At 36.4% G+C, this 22,396-nt stretch overlaps 1 protein-coding gene across 3 annotated transcripts in view; it reads right to left on the bottom strand.

The window, feature by feature from the left end:
• ADAM10 (ADAM metallopeptidase domain 10) overlaps nucleotides 1–22,396 on the bottom strand; it is a 135,121-nt gene that overhangs the window by 80,147 nt on the left and 32,578 nt on the right. For all 3 annotated transcript variants that reach the window (XM_049705990.1, XM_004274677.2, XM_033437014.2), the window contains exon 2: nucleotides 2,702–2,852. Coding sequence is in view for 2 of the 3 variants with exons in the window: in XM_004274677.2 (XP_004274725.1) it covers nucleotides 2,702–2,852 (151 nt within the window). In the remaining variant the exon portion in view is untranslated. The remainder of the gene's footprint in view (nucleotides 1–2,701; nucleotides 2,853–22,396) is intronic.

Below are 22,396 nucleotides of genomic sequence, written 5' to 3'. Positions count from 1 at the left end.
CATGGAATTCTCAAGAATGGACATTAGGCTTAAAGAATCTCGACATTCCTTCATTTAACACTGATATTTGTAAACGTGGGATGTGATCCACCCTTTCTTATTTAGGAAACGTGGAAGCCAGGTTGAAAGAATTGTGTTCATGTGCTTAGGCATAAAACAAACAGAACAAAGAATGATTTTAATACTGAAAGACACATACACACACACACATACCCACACCCTAGAGAGGCTGTGCTAGTACCCAAAACCAACATTTTGTATATGGTGGAGAAGGAGAAGAAACTTAGCAAGATATCTATAATTATATTTATCAAGGTCATTTTTGTAGGCCTATTTCAAGGAAAGGGAGAAATAAAACTATGAGATCATCACATTTTTAACTAAGGTATGTTATAAGATAGTTACAATAACCATGTTTTAGGACACAAACTCTGAGACAGTGTGAATATACAGGTATAATAATTGAGACAACAAAATTAAATTCCTGAATTCAGATCTATTCTAGAAAATGTAGTATATGTATATAGTTAATTAAACAGATTTCTGTTAAAAGTACCTAAGATAATCACTAACACACAGAATGAGATTTCCTGGGTCCAGGTCCTTTGCTGAGAGCCTCAGCTAGAAGTAAGTCCTCCTCCCTTTGAATACCTACAGCATTTTATCTGTAAAGCACCATATCACATTTTCTTCTTATACAATGACTTATGCACATCTTGCAGCTCCTATCAGAATAACTAAATAACAGCGTGTACTTGTACACTCTCTCTCAGTTACGCTCACACATGTACCAAAAAAAACAAAAGGAGGTAGGGATTTGGTTTTGCCATATGTTCAATATGAATTATGTAATGGAGCTAATAAAAATCTAATGATGTAATAGAAATGTGGTATCCAAACCAAAGGCAGCTAGAATCTCAACTTTTCCTTTTGGCAGTCACACGATATCTGCAATACAGCATTAAATTTACTTTGAGATAGTTACTAAAAACTTAGGAAGGCTTAATGATTGCTTATTATTTCATGGTACCAATAAAGAATGGGTAATTAAAATTTTTTCTGAGGTTAAGGGTCATAAAAATTTACATGATTTGCCATCAGTAAAATTTTTATCTAGAACAGATCCTGAAATGAATTTTTTCTTCCTTCAAAACAAAGTAGATTTTATAACTTGAAAGTACTTTTTTCTATAATGATCATTGTTTTGTAATATGGAAATTAAGTTAAGTAATGCATCTATTTCCATGTGCAAAATACTTTGTTTCATAGCAATTCTTATTATCTGATTTTTTTCATCCATTAAAATCTTTCTTGAGTGTCTATAATATAAGGGCAAATAGCAGACACTAAATAGTAGCATGTGTCTGCCTGTGAGGAAGAAAAAACAGTTAACAGAAAAATAAACAAGAAATGCACCCATGAAAAGGAAGAGATACTGAACCAATGCCAAAGGCACAGGTAAGTAATTTAAAGGTTCAGAGGAAGGTGTAAATAAAGCTTCAAAGAAGCAGAACTTGAATTGTGTATTAAAAGATGATCAGAATTTAAGATAAATAATACAGGAAACAAACTGTACATGGTATATTCAGCAATGAGAAGCTCATTCTGAATGAAACAGACACAATATGGGGAAGTGGAACAAAGTAAGTTTAGAATAGACTTGAGTTAATTTACAAAGAATCTTGAAAGCCCAGTTAAGAAATCTGGCTAACAATCATTAATTGAAGACTTTAGAGCAATAAGCTGACATGAAAAAGGAAGCATTTAAGGAAGAGTCATCTTGTAGCAGTACATAGTATAGCTTTAATGATAAATGGAATGGAAGCTGGGAAACCTATCAGGAGGTGAATAATAAATCAGGGTTACAACTGTAGAAAAAGTACAAAAGGAATAGACTTATTCATTACAGCAGACAAGGCAGAGAATCTGACAAAGAATACTTGAAGATTTTGTATCTGAATACTCCTAACAGACAAAGAAAAAAATAATATGGGGTCTTGAATCAGCCAGGTCCAGGTAAAATCTGTGCTACATAACTTTAAAGAAGTTATTTAACTTCTGTGAGTCTTAGTTTCCTTGGATATAAAAAGATTTACCTTGTTTGGGTGTAGAGAGATTAAAAAAGAAAATGCATGTAACGCATCCGGTACCTGGAACACAACAGGACTAAATAAATGTGATTTTTTTTTTTTTACCTCTCTCCCCTGGCTCCCTGTTCTTTATTCCTTAACAATTCTGTCTGAGAATTAAGCAGTACAGTAGGTCATCTGTCTACAAGTTGTCATTTTAGAGCTGATAAAATTGAGTTAATGAGAAATTAAATGACTTACTTAATAGCCTACAACTAGCTATCTTCACTCTCGGCACCAGAGAACAGACACATAGGCCATAAAACACATAAAATTAGCTGAACCACAAACATAAGACTCTTCTTTAAAGACACATCCTCTGATAATACAACAGAGGATCTGATTCATAAACCTAAAAACATTTAAATGTGACTGTTTCCTTAACAACATAAAAAGGGCAATCCACTTTAAAGGAAAACATTTTTTAATGTATACACCAAATTTCAGCGTAGGCTGAATTTCCAAATGGGGACCTTTCCATTAGAGAAGGAAAATTAAGGGTATAAATTTCTTCTCTTAATATAGATTGAATACATGGGAACTTCAGACACAGTCAGCATAAATTTACTCACCTTCCATGAGCATGGAAATCTAGACGTAAAAACTGGTCCTCATGTGAAACCGCTCTTTTGGCACGCTGGTGTTTGTGGTGTAATGAATCCACATCATAAGATAATCCTTCATAATGTCTAATGTATTTATTTAAAGGATTTCCATACTGACCTATAAAAAATAAACAATTTAAATTAATGTCATCTTGTGGCCCATTCTAGTTCTAATATGATTCCATGATTATTCAAATATCTATAAATATGAAACTGTTTCACTAATCCTAGTACTTTATTTTCATATACTTTTTTTTTTTGGCTATGCCGTGTGGCATGCAGGATATGAGTTCCCCCACCAGGGATCGAATCTGTGCCCCCTGCAGTGGAAGCATGGAGTCTTAACCACTGGACTGCCAGGGAAGTCCCTAAAAACTTATTATAATGGGAATTTTAACCACACACACAAGTTTTGATGTTAGCCATAGGTTTGTCTAGGATGTCCTTTATCAGGTTGACAAAGTTATCTTCTATTAATACTTTGCTGATAAAAACTATCAGGAAGAGTTGTTGACTTTTGTCACCCACTCTTTCTGCATCTGTTAAGATGATTATAATAGATAACCAACAAGGACCTACTGTATAGCACAGGGAATTATACCTATAAGGGAAAAGAATCTGAAAAAATACACATATATAAAATATGTATAAATGAATCACTTTGCTGTACACCTGAAACTAACACAACATTGTAAATCAACTATACTGCAATAAAAATAAGTAAATAAATTTTTAAAGAGATGATTATATGGTTCTTTCTTTTTAGTTTATTAATATGGAAAATTAATTGACTGATTTTCATGGGCAGAGGAACTAAATAGACACTTCTCCAAAGAAGACATACAGATGGCCAACAGACACATGAAAAGATGCTCAATGTCACTAATTATTACAGAAGTGCAAATCAAAACTACAATGAGGTACTACCTCACACCAGTCAGAATGGCCATCATTAAAAAGTCTACAAATAATAAATGCTGGAGAGGGTGTGGAGAAAAAGGAACCCTCCTACACTATTGGTAGGAATGTAAGTTGGTGCAGCCACCATGGAGAACAGTATGGAGGTTCCTCAAAAAACTAAAAATAGAGTTACCATACGATCCAGCAATCTTACTCCTGGGTATACATCTGTACAAAACTATATTTCAAAATGATACATGCAGGCTTCCCTGGTGGCACAGTGGTTAAGAATCCGCCTGCCAATGCAGGGGTCACGGGTTCAAGCCCTGGTCCAGGAAGATCCCACATGCTGCAGAGCAACTAAGCCCATGTTCCACAACTACTGAGCCTGCACTCTACAGCCCGTGAGCCACAGCTACCAAGCCCTCATGCTACAACTACTGAAGCCCGTGCGCCTAGAGCCCGTGCTCCACAACAAGAGAAGCCACCACAACGAGAAGCCCACACACTGCAATGAAGAGTAGCCCCCACTCACCACAACTAGAGAAAGCCCACGTGCAGCAACGAAGACTCAATGCAGCCAAAAATAAATTAAATAAATAAATTAAATTAAATTTTAAAAAAAGATACATGCACCCCCTATGTTCATAGCAGCACTATTCACAATAGCCAAGACATGGAAACAACCTAAATGTCCATCAACAAATGAATGGGTAAAGAAGATGTGGTACATATATACAATGGACTACAACTCAGCCATAAAAAAAGAACAAAATAATGCCATTTGGAGCAACATGGATGGAACTAGAGAATATCATACTAAGTGAAGTAAGTCAGCAAGAGAAAGATAAATACCATATGGTATCACTTATATGTGGAATCTAAAATATGACACAAATGAACTTACCTGCAAAACAGAATAGACTCACAGACATAGAGAACAAACTTGTGGTTGCCAAGGGTGGGGATGGAGGAGGGGTGGAGTGGGAGTTTGGGGTTAGCAGATGCAAACTATTACACAGAGAACAGATAAACAACAAGGTCCTCCTGTATAGCACAGGGAACTATATTCAATATCCTGTGATAAACCATAATGGAAAAGAATAAAAAAAGAATGTATGTGTGTGTGTGTGTGTGTGTGTGTGTGTGTGTGTGTGTGTATATATATGTATGTATAACTGAATCACTTTGCTGTATAGCAGAAATTAACACAACATTGCAAATCAACTATACTTCAATTTTTAAAAAATTGTTCATTTTCTAATGTTAAACCAACCTTGCATTACTGATATAAATCCCACTTGAATATAGTATATTATGCTTTATAATACTGTTGGATTCAATTTGCTATAATTTTGTTTAGAATTTTTGTTATCTATGTTCATGAGAGACACTGGTCTGTAGTTTTCTTGGACTGTCTTTGTCAAGTTTTGGTATCAGTATAAAAAAAAAAGACCCTGAAAGTATTACCTCTTCTTCAATTTTCTAGACAAATGTATGTAGAATTGGTATTATTTCCTCCTTAAATGTTTGATAGAATTCACCAGTGAAGCCATCTTGGCCTGGAATTTTCTTTGTGAAAGGTTATTAATGACATCAATTTGATATATAAACAGCTAATCTGGTTATCTACTTCCTGAGTGACCTTTGGTAAGAATTTGTCCATTTTACCTAAGGTGTTGAAGTTATGGAGATAAAGCTGTTCATAATATTCCCTCATTATGTTTTTTATATCTTTTGAAACTATAGTGATGTTACCTCCCTCATTCCTGATATTGGTAATCTGTATCTCCACTCTTTGGTCCTGATCAGGATAGCTAGAGATTTACTGATTTTACTGATCTTCTGAAGAACCAACGTGTAATTCCTTTGATTTTCCTTATTTTTCTGCTTTCTATTTTTTTATTTTTTACTTTGATCTTTCTTTCTTTCCTTCTGCTTACTTTGAGTTTAATCACTCTTCTTTTTTTAGTAAAGACCATTGATTTAAGACTTTTCTTTTCTAATCCAGGTATTTAGTGCTATAAATGTTCCCTTAATACTGCTTTAGCAACATCCCTCAGATTCTGTTATGCTGTGTTACCATTTTCATTCTGTTCAACATACTTTCTAATTTCCTTTTTGATTTCTTCTATGATTCATGTGCTATTTAGAAGTCTGTTATTTAGATTTTAAATATGGGGAATTTTTCAGTTATCTTTCTGTTACTGACTTCTAATTTAATTCTACTATACCCAGAGAACATACTTTGTATGACATCAATCCTTTTAAATACATTGAGACTTATTTTATGACCAAGAATTTGGTCTATCCTTGCAATGTTTCATGCACACTTGAAAAGAATGTATATTCTGCTGTTAATGGATGAGTGTTCTAGAAATGTCAGTCTCTGCACTTATTGAGTACAGTGTTTTATAAATGTCAACCAGGTCAACTGGCTGACAGTGTTGTTCAAGTCTTCTATACCCTTCATGATTTTCTATCTACCTGTTCTATAATTGAGAGAAAGGTATTGAAATCTCTGTCTGTAATTATGACTTTTTCTATTTCTCCTTGCAGTTCTCTGCTTAATTGATTTTTTGTTGTTGTTCTTTTTTTTTGATTTATTTATTTTATTTATTTTTGGCTGCATTGGGTCTTCGTTACTGCACGTGGGCTTTCTCTAGTTGTGGTGAGCAAGGGCTACTCTTCGCTGCAGTGCATGGGCTTCTCATTGTCATGGCTTCTCTTGTTGCGGGGCATGGGCTCTAGGCACGCAGGCTTCAGTAGTTGTGGCTCGTGGGCTCTAGAGCTCAGGCTCAGTAGTTGGGGTGCTCAGGCTTAGCTGCTCCACAGCATGTGGGATCTTCACGGACCAGGGATCGAACCCGTGTCCCCTGCATTGGCAGGCGGATTCCCAACCACTGCGCCATGAGGGAAGCCCTGCTTAATTGATTTTTGAAGTTCTATTATTACACGCATAAATGTCAAAGATTATTATGTATTATGCCTTTTGGATTAATTCACTCCTTTATCAATTATCAAATGATCTTCTTTATTCTTTGTAATATTCTATGTTCTAAAATCTACTTTGTCTGATATTAATATAGCACTCCTTTTTTTCTTTTTTTTATTTGGCTGGCATGATATCTCTTTTCCATCCTTTTATTTTTAATCTATTTGTGCCTACGTATTTAATGTGAGTTCACAGTAGGCAGCATAGAGCTGGGTCTTGCCTTTTTGTCCAATCTGATAATCTCTGCCTTTTAATTGGAGTGTTTGGATCATTTACATTTAAAGTAGTTACTAATGTGGTTAGGTTTAAGTCTATCATCTTGCTATTTATTTCTGTTTGTCCCATCTTTTCTCTGCTCCCTTCTCCTTTATTGGGACTAATTAGTTTTTTATGATTCTGTTTTTACCTCTTCACTAGCTTATTAGCAAAACTCTCTGTTTGGTTATTTTAGTGGTTGCTTTAGGGCTTATAAGTATACATCTTTAACTTAGCCTACCTTCAAATGATATTATAACACTTCAGGTATAAGAACCTGACATTACTATACTTTCACTTCTTTCCTCCTGGTCTTTAGACTACTTTACTTACTTGTGTCTTATAAAGCCCATAATACATTGTAATTGTTTTGGTTTAAACAGACAATTATCTTTTAAAGAGATTTAGATAACAAGGAAAAAACTCTCTTTCTCATTTCCAGGGTTCTTCATTCCTTCATGTTGATCCATATTTCCATCTGGTATCATCTTCCTTCTACCTAGATAACTTCCTCTAAAATTTCTTCTGCTGGTGAAGAGCTCTTCCAGATATTGGATGTCTCAAAGTCTTTATTTTTGTCTTCATTTTTGAAAGATATTTTCACTGGCACAGAATTCCAGGTCAACAAGTTCGTATTTTTTCTTTAAATATTTTTAAAACCTTGCTCCACTCTCTTTTCACCCATATTCCTTCTGACAAGAAATCTGTCATCCTTACCATTGCTCCTCTGAATATAATGTGTCTTTTCCCTCCCTAGTGCTTTTAAGACTTTCCTTTTTAATACTGGTTTTGAGCAATTTGATTCTGACATGCTTTGGTTTCTTCATATTTACTGAGCTTTAGTTTCAGTAAACTCCTTGGGTCTGTGGGTTTATAATTTTTCAACTCTTACTTCTTCAATTTTTTTCACTCTCCCCACCCCCACCCACCCAAGGACTCCAGTTACAAGTATATTAGGTCACTCAAATTCTTCCCACAGCCCACTGATGGGTTTTTTCATATTTATCAAAAATTCTTTTTTTCCCTGTTTCATTTTGAATAGTTTCTACTGCTGTCTTCTAGTTCAATAATATTCTGTAATGTCTAACCTGTTGTTAATGCCATCTGGTGTGCTTTCCATTGAAAACATTGTAGTTTTCATCTGCAGAAGTTAGATTTCCGTCTGTTTTATTTATACCTTTTAGGTCTCTATTTAACTTATTAAACATATGAAATACAGTTGTAATAACTCTTTTAATGTTCTTGTCTGCTAATTCTAATGCCCATGACAGTTATGGATTGGTTCCAATTGACTGCTTATTCTTCTCATTACAGATTGTGTTTTCCTGCTTCATTGCATGTCTCATAATCTTTCACTGAATAGATGGCAGACACTGTGAATTTCACCTTGTAGGGGCTGGACATTTTTTGTATTCTTATAAATATTCTTAGGCTTTGTTACAGGACAAAGTAAAGGTAGTTAGAAAGTTTGACCCTTTTGGCTCTTGCCTTTATGATTTGTTACATGGGTCTGGAGCAGGGTTCAGTGTAGTGCTAATTTTATTCCCTACCACTGGGGCAAGACATATCTGAGTACTCTATGCAATGCTCCACAAATCATGGCATGAGTTTTTCCCACCTGGCCGGTAAGAACAAGTACTATTTCCTGCACTATGTGAACATAGGGCACTGTTTCTTTCCCTGGCCTCAGGTAATTTCCTCACGTATACACACTGATCAATACTCTGCCAAACACTCCAGGGGAACCCTCTGCAGATCTCAGGGATTCCCTCTCTATGTAGCGCCCTTCATTCTGATATTGTCTGCAAACTCTAGCTGCTTTGGTCCCATTCCATCTCAACTCAGAGTTTGTTCGTCTCCACCTAGGTTCCCTCTTGTAGCACGAATGAATTGCAGATGGAAATTCGTTCCAGGCAGAAAGCTGGAACAATCATAGGTCTCGCTTCATTTGTTTCCCCTCTCTTGGAGATCTTGTCCTTCACCACTTGGTGACCAGCGTATTAAAAACCATTGCTTCTCGCCTAATGTATTGCATAAAGCCTAAATGTTCCATCACTAAATTTTCTGTTTATGCAGTCAGTTGCTTGTCATTATATGGTTAAGGATACAAACTCTTAAGTCATCTGGGTTTAAGTTCTGAAGACTGCACAACAAGGTAAATATACTTAACACTACTGAATTGTACACCAGAAATGGTTAAGATAGTAAATTTTATGGCAAGCATTTTCTTATTAGAATAAAAAAATTCTCTAGGTTTGAATCCCATTACCTTCATTTATTAGCTTGTTTCCCTGATCAAGTGGAAAACTCAACTTCATTTTCCCACCCTTAAAACAGAGAGAAGTAAGGGTCCCTGGTGGCGCAGTGGTTGAGAGTCCGCCTGCCGATGCAGGGGACACGGGTTTGTGCCCCAGTCCAGGAGGATACCACATGTCGCGGAGCGTCTGGGCCCGTGAGCCACACCGCTGAGCCTGCGCGTCCGGAGCCTGTGCTCCGCAACGGGAGAGGCCACAACAGTGAGAGGCCCACATACCGCAAAAAAAAAAGAAAGAAAGAAAAACACAGAGAAGTAGAATACCTCTATTTTAAGGCTGTTACAATGATTAAATGATTTAAGCCATGTGTGGCAATCAGCAAAGTGCCTACCATACAGTGAAAGCTCAGTAAATTTTTCATAGTCATCACCATCTCTTCCCTTTCCTCCACTTCCTTTTTTGCCTTCTCTCACACTTGTATTTAAGACCTATATACACAAATTGAGGCCATACATTCAGGAATAAAGACAGAACTAGGTTTGAATTCTGACATTTCCTCACCATAACTACATGATCTGGGTAATTATTAAACTTTTTTAAAATCTCAGGGTTTTTTTTTTTGTCTGTAAAATAGAGACAAAAGTAAATAACTTAAATGCAAGTAAACTGCTTAGCACAAAGCCTAGCATGAAAAGACCATTCAATTTAAAATACTGAGTCACTGGTGGGAATGTAAATTGATACAGCGACTATGGAGAACAGTATGGAGGTTCCTTAAAAAACTAAAAATAGAATTACCATATGACCCAGCAATCCCACTACTGGGCATATACCCAGAGAAAACCATTAATTCAAAAAGACACATGCACCCCAATGTTCATTGCAGCACTATTTACAATAGCCAGGTCATGGAAGCAACCTAAATGCCCATCGACAGATGAATGGATAAAGAAGATGTGGTACATATACACAATGGAATATTACTCAGCCATAAAAAGGAACGAAATTGAGTCATTTGTAGAGACGTGGATGGATCTGGAGACTATCATACAGGAGTGAAGTCAGAAAGAGAAAAACACATACCGTATATTAACACATATATGTGGAACCTAGAAAAATGGTACAGATGAACTGGTTTGCAGGGCAGATATTGAGACACAGATGTAGAGAGCAAACGTATGGACACCAAGCGGGGAAAGTGGCAGGGGGTGGGGATGGTGGTGTGATGAATTGGGCGATTGGAACTGACATATATACACTGATGTGTATAAAATGGATGACTAATAAGAACCTGCTGTATAAAAAAATAAATAAAATTCAAAAATTCAAAATAAAATAATGACTCCTAAAAATAATAATAAAATAAAATAAAATACTGACTCACTTCACCATACTCTTGAATGCACTGCTCTCAAGAGAGTTGACAGAAATGGAGTCTGAAACTAGAATCCAAAGCTATCTTACAACTAGCATAGAAAATATAGTGAACCCAAGGTATAAGAGAAAATAAAACCTCCCAGTATGGAACTTCTAAAAATCAGGACTCAATAATGGAATTATATATTGTACCAATGCATCTTCCATATTCCTTAAAAATATCTTTGAGTCTGTATGTGGCTTTTTAAAAATACCTCACACAAGATAAAATATCAAGAAAAAAATCAAGAATGGGGAAGTTGTACTACGAGAACTGTGGGGTAGGTCTTTCATTTTCAAAATCAAAGTAGGATTACTGAATTGTATTTCTTTTAAGTGGACTGAATAGTCATAGTACAAACTTAGCTTTGCAAAGTTACTGCGTCCACTCCTTTTTCGGCACCAAAAAGTCAACTTTTTAAGTCACAATGCAGATAAAGCATTTTGCCACCTCTGATAACTTAAAACAGTAACTATGGCTGTTCTGGTGAAGCACATGTGATAACGGCTCAATTATTTGAATGGATGTAACACTTCTGGGAGAGTTATTAAACAAAGTCATCTCTTCTCTGTGCCACACACAAAGGAATTTTATGAAGCAACATAATGTTTACCTTCACTTACAAAGGATCTGAGTGATGACTTTCAGAATCTTTACAATTGAGATAAAACATAATTCACTGGGTTTAAATGGGAAAGTTAAAAACGCTACCCAGGGACATACAGTTAACAAGTCCACTTCAGTATCAGCTTCTACAAAAGACCTATGTTTCTTTGTTAACTGTGCCTAAATATCAGTATTTATGATATGGTCACGGTAATACTTTAAAAATTATTGAAGAAAATGTATTAAATGAGGGAATTCCCTGGTGGTCCAGTGGTTAGGACTCAGCACTTTAACTGCTGAAGCCTGGGTTCAATCCCTGGTCGGGGAGCTAAGATCCCACAATCCACATGGTGCGGCCAAAAAAAAAAATGTATTAAATGAAACTGTATTATGCAGTTTCTCCCTCCAATACTTAATGAAACAATGGGAAAACCATGGGAAAAAACAACTATAAAAAGCAGCCCACCCTCCCACATTAAAAAAAAATCCTCAAGAACTAAAACCAAGTAAGAAATGGATATAACTAGTGTCTGTTAGGGCTAGCTGATACGGACTCACGAGTGCCAATTCTCTTCCCAACTGTGTTCAGTGACATGTTGGTAGCTTGAAATCAGCCATGGGTAGAGTATTCATGCTACTGAAATTAGAAATGGCTACAAATCAGAGGATTTTTTTTTCTTGTTTTCAAGAGAACCAGTGTACTAAAACAACACTGGGTATAACCTAATGGTATATCTTTCAAAGAAGCAGCCAAGGAAATAAACAGAATACTCTAATGAGAAAGTGTCAAAGCATAGCACACTGAACTCCAGACGCTGCCCCTAACCCTCATACGCCATACAATTCACTTTTTAAAAAAATCTCAAGAGAACAGAGCCCTGGAATTCTCAAAAAGGTTGTATATGGTCATGAGTCCTGATTGCACAGAAGTAGGTAAAACACAAACTCTGTCACAGAAAAAAAATGACAGAACAAAGAAGAGCCACACCACTATGAACATGTCGAAACATACCAGAGCAAAAATAATGAAAAAAAAAAAAAGCAAAAGAGAAAAAAACCCAACTGAGAAGGAAAACAAAAAACACTTAGAAACAATCCGGGACAAACTGGAATCAGTCTTAGATGATATTAAGGAATTCTTGTTAATTTTCTTCAATACAACAACACTGTGGTAATATAGTAGGAGAATAATCTGAATTTGGGGAGATGTACTTTGAAGTACTTAAGAGTAAAATGACACGCATAATTTTCACTGAAGTGATTCAGAGTGGGACAAAAAAGAAAAAGGACACAACTGCTATCAGTTTCCACTTCTGACTATAATGGAGTAAGAGGAACTAAATTTAACCTACCACCACAAACATTCAGAAAACTTGACAAAATACATTGGAGGATAAACAAATGAGATAAGATCTACAATTGGCCCAACTTAACTACCCAGAGGCAGTTTCAGGTCAATATGCAGGGTAGAGGAACCCAAACAGAGCCTGCTGGTCTTGCTGAATTGAGGAGCCAGGTATCTGAGTTCTGAGAGGCCAGGCGTTTAGAATTTGTGGGTCAGAGTGCCAAAGAAAAGGAAGCTAACAGAAAAGGAGCTCAGAGATCTAAAGAAGGGTCCCCTTACATGTTTGGCAGATTCATATCTGATCATGTGAGAGAATCAACTATCCCAGGCCAAAAAAATAAACCACAAAAAGAGTAAGCAGAACAATCTTAAAAGTTTATATTGATAGGGCTGGGAAGTGTTCATATTCCCACCATCCAGAGAAGACAGACCTGTAATATACGGAGCATTGGGTAGAGCCCTCAGGAATACATCACCTTATTTACGGGGCAAAATTAGCCACAGACTAAAGGCTGTTTGGGATCCACTCTAACAAAGCTTAAAGGCCATCTTCCAAAGGACTCAACTGATTCCAAGTAGTTTAATTGTACACCAAAAAATATGTGACAGTGTTTAAAGGCAAGACAAAAATCAAACACACACAAAAAAGTAAAAATCAAGAATGATCTGCATCCAATCAAAAATTACCATGCATGTAAAGAATCAGGAAAATGTCTTTTTCTCATATTACTGGAGAAAAAAATCAGATATTAGAAACAGAGACTATAGAGATGATGGAATTAACATACAAAGAAATTAAAAGTTATCATGGGCTAACAGCTGAAAACTAGGGACAAAAAAACCCTTAAAATCAGCTGGTGGGTTAGACCCAAAGGAGCTACAGAAAAAGACACATTACATACAGAGGAACAAAGGTATAAATGACAGCATAACTACATAAGACAGAAGATAATTCAGCAACATGTTTAAAGTACTACAAAAAAAAAAACTGTCAACCTAAGATTCCATACCCAATAAAAATATCTTTCATAAATGAAGATGAACGAAAAAATAAGGTAAAATGAACCCTTTTTCAGACATCAAAGCTGACGATTATCACTAGTAGACCTGCATTACAAGAAATGTTAAAGGAAGTTTTTCAGGCAGAAGGAATATACCAGCTGGAAACCTGTGCTGACACAAACCTGTGTTGACACAGGAACAATGACTATAATGAGAAAATAAAAATGATTTCTTCTCTCGTTCTTTAATCTCTTTCAAAATTAAGTGATTGTGTTCAAGAAACACAATGTACTATGGCATTTATGACACACATAGAATTAAAATGTATGATAATACAGCACAATGGAGGAGAGGAGAAATGAAAGTACACTATAAATGAAGTGGTATTTTATTTAAAGGTATACATTTTTAAGTTACAGGTGTATGCTGTACACCCTAGGAACAACCTCTAAAAATATATATTAAACAGGTATATCACATAAGCAAATATCAGAGATAAAATGAAATCATTTTTTAAAGCAAATTAATCCCAAAGAATATAGAAAAAGAGGAGTAAAAAGGACTATGAACAGATAGAACTAACAGAAAACAAACAGTAAGATGGTAGTTTTAAACTCAATCTTATCAATAATTACATTAAAAGTTAATGATTTAAACATAATTAAATGGAAGTCATTTTATTATTTTTCAAGAAAGAAAATGTTAATACATGCTGTCTAAAAGATACTTCAACAAAAATAAAGATGAGTTAAAGTGAAAAGAATAGGGGGCTTCCCTGGTGGCGCAGTGGTTGAGCGTCTGCCTGCCGATGCAGGGGACACGGGTTCGTGCCCCGGTCCGGGAAGATCCCACATGCCGCGGAGAGGCTGGGCCTGTGAGCTATGGCCGCTGAGCCTGTGCGTCTGGAGCCTGTGCTCCGCAACGGGCGAGCCACAACAGTGAGAGGCCCGCATACCGCAAAAAAAAAAAAAAAAGGGAAGAGTTATACCATCCAAACCCTAATCCAAGAAAGCTGGAGTGCCTACAGTATTATCAAAGTAAACTTTAAAACAAACAAACCAAAGGAAAAAAAAAAAAAAAAAAGAGGGATTAAAAAAAGACATTTCAGGGGCTTCCCTGGTGGCGCAGTGGTTAAGAATCCGCCTGCCAGTGCAGGGGACATGGGTACGAGCCCTGGTCCAGGAAGATCCCACACGCCGCGGAGCAACTAAGCCCATGTGCCACAACTACTGAGCCTGCACTCTAGAGCCTGTGAGCCACAACTACTGAGCCTGCGTGCCACAACTACTGAGCCCGTGCACCTAAAGCCCATGCTCCGCAACGAGAAGCCACCGCAGTGAGAAGCCCACGCACCACAACAAAGAGTAGTCCCCACTCTCCACAACTAGAGAAAGCCCGCGTGCAGCAACGAAGACCCAATTTAGCCAAAAATAAATAAAATAAATACATTTTTTAAAAAAGTACATTTCATAACCCATCGAAAGAACATAACAATCCTAAATGTGCATCACATAACAGAGCTTAAAGTATGTGAAGAAACAGCTGACGGGGGACTTCCCCGGTGGTCCAGTGGGTAGGACGCCCCTCTCCCAGTGCAGGGAGCCCAGGTTCAATCCCTGGTTGGGGAACTAGATCCCGCATGCATGCCGCAACCAAGAAGAAAAAGAAAAAAAAAATCCCGCATGCCGCGGCCGGAGATCCCACATGCCTCAACGAAGATCCCATGGGCCACAACTAAGACGTGGCACAGCCTAAATAAATATTTTTTTTAAAAAAAGAACGAGGAATACAATTTTTTAAAAATTAAAAATGCTGACAGAGCTGAAAGTAGACAAATCTGTAAATTATAGTTGGAAATCATGAACACTCCTCACTGAACAAGTAGACAAAAAATAAGGACTGAACACTATCAAACAACTTGACCTGATTAACGTTTACAAAATAGTCCACCCAACAATAGAGTATATATTCTTTTCACAGGCACATGGAGTATTCACCAAGATAGACCTTAATTCTAAGCCATAAAGCATGTTTCCATAAATTTTAAAAGACTGAAATCAGACAGTATGTTTTCTGACTACAGTGCAATTAAATCAGTAGGAGATACTTGGAAAAATTCCCAAATATTGAGAACTTAACACACTTCTAAATAGCCCTTGGGTCAAAGAAGAAATCAAAAGGGAAATCAGAAGGATTCTGAATTGACTGCAAAGAGCACAAGGGAACTTTACTGGTTAGTGTAAATATTCTATATTATTATTATTATTATTATTATGGTGGTGGTGGTTAAACAACTATATACCTTTCTCAAAATTAACTGTTGAATTTTATTGTATGGAAATTATACCTCAATAAAGCTAATTAAAATTTTTTTAAAGAAAAATGGTGAGTCAAAGTGGTAAGCATATGGGTATTTGGCCTTTCTTTTACTCTTCCCTAAGTTATACACTTTTTCAAAAAAAAAAAAAATCCAGAATCTAAAACAAAGACAATTCAGAATAGTTCAGCTTGTCCTCCCTTCAGGAAAATAAATAAAATCAACATTCTACTCACCTCCAAGAAACTATTAAGCATCCTATAATGACTCATTATTCAGCAGTATATTTTTGTTAATAGGATAGACATAAGTAGTAAAAGTTGGGGGGATATAAAAGAGTAAATGACAACCAGTGATCCCAACATGCAAATCCTACACAGGAAACCTGATCCAGAACTTACAGATTTTTCCATAAACACTAAAGTATTCTCCATTATGATCTTAATCAATTCCCATACTTCTGATACAATAGTCTATTACTTGAAGTAATATTCTACTACTTGACAATATACTGGAACCCTCCCCATTTTATCTTCCTTAAGATTATCCAGGTATCCCAAGCAGCAGCAGTACACACCATAATTACCCCAAAAATACCTTGTGAAAAACACCAACACTGTCCTGCCTCTCCAATCCCACTTTTGTACCAGAAACACAACCTTAAAACAACTAGGGAAAAAATCTGTCATAACAGTCTGAAAGATGCACACTATTGGCAAAACTTCAGCAAGCATACATGTCTGCTCAGTTCAGAATCCAGGTCTCCAGTGATGCTTCTGATTAGAGGAGCCTAGTTCAGAAGACTAGTTTACATGCCTGTGTCCTAGTTGCAACTGAAAGCCTGGGGAATCTAAATTAAGGAGATGGAATTCATAAGGCTGAAAATGTGCCAAACAAAGCAAGGTTCAAAAGGTTCTAGACAATCAAAAACCATTGCAAATAACTGGCCTCTTAGCTTCCACTCTTGCCCCCGACCCCCGACAGTCTATTTTTCACACAGCAGTCAGAGTTATAATGTTCAAATAAAGTTACATTGTGTCACTCTTCTGCTCAAAATGTTCCACCCCTCACCCACCCCCTCACTAGCTGTTCCCCCTCCACAGCCTTCATCATGATTTATAATCTCAAAAAAAAAAGTCATAACCGTGGCTTATAACGCTGAAGATGATCCTCATAAGGGGCTGCATTCCCCCACTCCACTTCCATACGGGTCTCACCTTATCTTCTACCACTCTCCCTTTACTCTGTGTATTACAGCCACATTAGTCTCTTTATCGTCCCTCTGCCTGGAACATCTTCCCCCAAAGCAGGGTTGGCACACTTCATTCAGATATCTACAAAATTTCTTCAGAAGCTTTCTCTGATCACCCTATCTAAAAGCTTATGTCCCAATCATACTCATTCTAATATCCTCCTCTTTCTTCATATTATTTTTTATTGACATATCCCTCTACCACCAGAAGTTCCACGAGAACAAGGACTTTGATTTGTTCAATGATGTACCCTCATTACCTAAACAGAGTAAGAAAACAGGTGCTCAGTAAATGTTTGCTGTAAGAATTAATGAATCCACTCAACGTTTCACGGAAATTTCCTTTTTCATATGAATTTATAAAGAAAGCAGCCTATACCTTGCTGATAAGAAAGCCATAAATCAATCATCAGAAAATGTGATCTATGATACTCATCCAAGAAGCATCAGAATTTCTAACAGGTCTAGTATTTGCAAAGTGCTACTTGTTAAAATTAAAATTATTATAGATCTATTCGCTAGGTAAGTTTTTTTTTAATCTTCTATTGATGCTAATGAGTGCATTTCAGGTATTTGTCTCTGCAATTACCTATGCAGCTTTCATCACCATTTTGCATGACTTTCTGAACAGTTAAAAATGTTATATTCCTTTTCGTAATGAAGTTTTTCAATAACCATGGAAGTATATGGTCAACATATCTTACTTTATGTTTCAACAGTTTAGCAAGCATTATCTTTATTTATAAGTAACGTGTTAGAATCCCAACTGTGCCACTTACTAGTTGAGTGATCTTGGACAAGTTACCTACCTCTCTGTGCCTCATTTTCCCTGTCCGTAAAATAAGTGAAATAGCAATACCTATACCTAACAGTGTTGTTATATGGATTAAATCACTTAATATATATAAGGGGCTTAGAATAGTGTACAGTACATAACAGGTAAGAATTCAGTAAATTATGGTTAAATTAATGAATGAATGTATTCTCTCATTTCACCCTCATAACAACATTGCAGGGCAAGTACAATTAATCTTAGGATAAGGCACAGAGAGGTTAAGTGACCCACCCAAAACTACAAAAGTTCCTTTTATTTTTTATAAATTTATTTATTTATTTATTTATTTATGGCTGCATTGGGTCTTCGTTGCTGTGCACCATCTTCCTCTAGTTGTGGCAAGCAGGGGTTATTCCGCATTGTGGTGCACGGGCTTCTCATTGCGGTAGCTTCTCTTGTTGCAGAGCATGGGCTCTAGGAGCGTGGGCTTCACCAGTTGTGGCATGAGGGCTTGGTAGTTGTGGCTCACAGGCTCTAGAGCGCAGGCTCAGTAGTTGTGGCACACGGGCTTAGTTGCTCCACAGCATGTGGAATCTTCCCAGACCAGGGCTCAGACCCGTGTCCCCTGCATTGGCAGGCGGATTCTTAACTACTGCCCCACCAGGGAAGTTCCCAAAACTTCCTTCTAGCTCAAACATTCTGTGATTCTAAATTTACCCTAAAATGAAAATGGGTTTTTTAAAGTTTCATCTTAGGAATATAGCAAAGTTTACAAGTTTTATTGAGTAAAATCAGATAACCATGAAGACGTTCTACATTTCACCTTTTAGTCTAATTTTTGCAGTGAATGACAAGTGCTAAGTGCTTTAATAATATTTTTTAACAGGAACACATAGTAGTTGAGAAAAAGCAATTTGGTTTCTATAAAGAATATTTTAACCCATTCAACCTACCTAATTCTTTTAATTAACTGGGCATATAAAACTAATGAGCAAAATCAATACACTAACAAAAATGGTATTTTCATTCCATTTTAAAGTCAATTAAAGTAAAAAAGATTAATTATAAGCTTTGAAGGCTTTTTTTCCAGACATACTCTTAGAAAATTGGAATTCTTATGTAATTCATAAAAAGTGAAATTATCTAGTTCAGTAATCATTCATCTATTCACTCAGCACATATAATGGGCACTTACTATATGCACTATATACTATATGGGCATTGTTTTAGATGCTGGGAATATAGCAGCTAACAAAACAAAATTACTGACCTTAGAAAACTTTATTCTAGAGAAGGAAGGCAGACAGTAAGACAAACAAGTAAATAACTTCATTTTTTTTCGGCGCATAATCAATTTATTTTATTTTATTGAAGGATATTTGATTTACAATGGTGTGTTAATTTCTCCGTACAGCAAAGTGACTCAGTTATACATATATATTTTTTCATATTCTTTTCCATTATGGGTTATCACAGGATATTGAATAGAGTTCCCTGTGAACAAGTAAACAACTTGGGATGGCTATAAGAGTGTTATCACGGGTGACTGGATAGAGAATGCCAAGGAAGGGGTTTGTATTATATGTATGTATTTATATGAGGTAATCAGAAGACTTCATAATATTTCAGTAAAGACTCAGAAAGAGAGCAAAGTACAACAATGTGAGTGTACTTAAATACTACTGAATCACACAGCTAAAAATGGTTAAGCTGGTAAATTTTACATGTATTTCACCACCATGTAATTTTTTTTTAACTTAAAAAAGAAAGAGGGTAGATAATACAGCAATCTAAGGGGGAAACTGTTCCATGTAAAAGGATCAGCAAGTGCAAAATCCCTGAGACAGGAGCAAGCCTGGCAATTTTTAAAGAGCTCTGTGTGGCTGGAGCAGAAATGAACAGTGGGGAAGGACTGGGGGCAGGAGGTAGGGAGAACAAGCATACATGTACCTCAGGTAGGGCCTTAGAAGCCACTATAAGGACATTGGATTTTACTTAAAATATTAAGCCACTGAATGGGTTTTTAAATTTATTTTGCTATTACTTTTTTGTTGAGGTACAATTCACAGAACATAAACCTCACCATTTTAACCATTTTAAAGTATACAATGTACCAGTGGACGGTTTTGACCAAAGCAGCTTTTGAACACAATCACATTGACTGCTATGTTGAGAAGAGACTGGGAGAACAAGAGAACAGGAAGAAGAGTTAGCAGGTTTTACGGTAATTAAAGTGAGATGGATGCTGTAGCAGTGGAGCTAATGAGAAGTTGTCAAAATTTGCATATACTCTAAAGGAGAAGCTGACAGGATTTGCATGCAGGGTGTAAGTGAAAAGAGGAATCAAGGATAACTCAAAAGTATTTTTGCCTAAGCAACTTAAGAATGGAGATCCCATTTACTGAGATGGGAAAGACTACAGGAAAAAAGACTGGGGTAAGAGGAATCAGAGGTTTGGTTTTGGACATGTTAAGTTTCAGATGCCCACCAGACATCTAGCTGGAGATGTAGCTGGGAAACAGGAGTCTAGAATTCAAGAGAGTCCTAGGCTGGAGATACAAATATAGGGGTCATCATCATATTAGGGGTTATTTAACACACCTAATAAGTAAGTACCAGCACAGAAACTTCTTCTTCCAAAGGTCTGTTGCCATTTAAATTAACATGTGATTTGTGGCCCAAAACAGACTACTATTTTCATCCTCTAATTTAAATCCTTTATTTAGATGAAATAGATCTGTACAAAAGGAATCATAGCCTACAAGTCTAGGAGTAAAAAACAAAACAACAACAAACAATGCAAAAAAACTAATGTTCTGCTGCTGCCCCTGAATACAGAACTGGAGCTTCTTTTATCACTGATATATTACCCAAGCAGGGCAACATGAATGACAGGGAAGGTAACAGGAAGGACTCAATGGATGGCAATCTTTAACTCCTTTTCTCCCTTCTGATAAAGAATAGAATACTCACTGAAGACGTTCTCATCATGTAAAGTCCTTAACAATGGAGAAACAGATCTGTTACTAGACAATGATGAAAATAAAGTACATTTAACCTAGAGTACAGTAAGATGTTAGTAATCTGACATCAAAGGAAAATGACAGGTTCCACTGAGCAAAATTTCTAGATAATTGGGGTTTATCTATGTGCCTAATATCTTTCCTTTTGAACCATTACTGATTTTTTTTCCCCTCTACTTTAACATCTTCTTGAGCCAGGCTCACCCTTATTAATCTTCAACCTAAGAGGTCATAATGATATGATAAGCTCTAAGCTATTATGTTATTGTGCCATTGTTCCTACATAAAATAGCTCCATCCTGCTGTGTAGTTATTCTGTCAATGTCTCCTTTCTCTACTATTACTCTTTTTTACCTATACATAAAAGCATACCAACAGTGTTTTACTTTCTAGTCCTTAGTTGTAGTTGCCAGAAATCTGGCCTTCACAAAACATATAATAAACTCATATGGTACTTAGTACCTACAAGCTCCGTGGGAAATTTGAACAATTAAAAAATAAAAAAGAATCTTCTTGGTCATGTAAGGACAATGTCCTTAACCTTACGAGATGCATACTTAAGATTTTAAGGGTATCAACTTACTTTAGGGGGTTCAGAACAAAAAAAAAGAATACATATTAAGAGCGATAAAGCAAACGTGGTGAAAGATAATCACTAATAAACTTAGGTTAAAGGTATATAAATGTTAACTGGACTATATATACTTCCAACTTTTCAGAAAATACATACATTTTTAAGATAAAAAGTTAGGAAAAATTAAACAGTATATCAAGCAAATGCCTATGTGTAAAATTGGTAGAAGAATAATTGGACTGGACCTATAAGATGGAGAAAACATATAATTAATTTTTAAAAAAAAAAAACTAAAAAAGTAAAGCAACACACACACACAAAAAATCACCTACAATACAAGAATGGCAGAAAAATGGCCAGCAGATTCTAAGTAGAAAAAACAACTCGGTCTCCTTGCCACTGGAGATCTTAAGGCGCTCTCTCCCTTTCCACAATTTGAGAACAGTATTTTATTTCCTGTGACTGTTTTCAAAGTCACCAGGATAATGGTATTTACTAAAGGTAATCCAACTTTAAAAAATGTTTTTTTCTTTTTCCGTATCACAAAAGCTTTGTAATAGATACTTTTGTAAAAGATATAACCTATATCTCACCATCAAGAGATTTAGTATCTGTCCTCAAGCTTTTAAAAAATGAATACATGTATAGGGGGCTTCCCTGGTGGCGCAGTGGTTGAGAGTCCACCCCCCTGCCGATGCAGGGGACTCGGGTTCGTGCTCCAGTCCGGGAAGATCCCACATGCCGCGGAGAGGCTAGGCCCGTGAGCCATGGCCGCTGAGCCTGCGCGTCCGGAGCCTGTGCTCCGCAACAGGAGAGGCCACAACAGTGAGAGGCCCGCGTACCGCAAAAAAAAAAAAAAAGAATACATGTATAAATTTATCTGTGACAAAACTGAAATGGTATTATGCATAAAATGTTCTCTAAGGTGCTTCTCCCGTCTTAACTG

This window comes from Orcinus orca, chromosome 2 (genome assembly GCF_937001465.1).
Source record: "Orcinus orca chromosome 2, mOrcOrc1.1, whole genome shotgun sequence".
NCBI classification, from domain to species: Eukaryota; Metazoa; Chordata; class Mammalia; order Artiodactyla; family Delphinidae; genus Orcinus; species Orcinus orca.
Note: the sequence above shows the minus strand (reverse complement) of the source record. Positions and strands in the feature narration are given on the sequence as shown.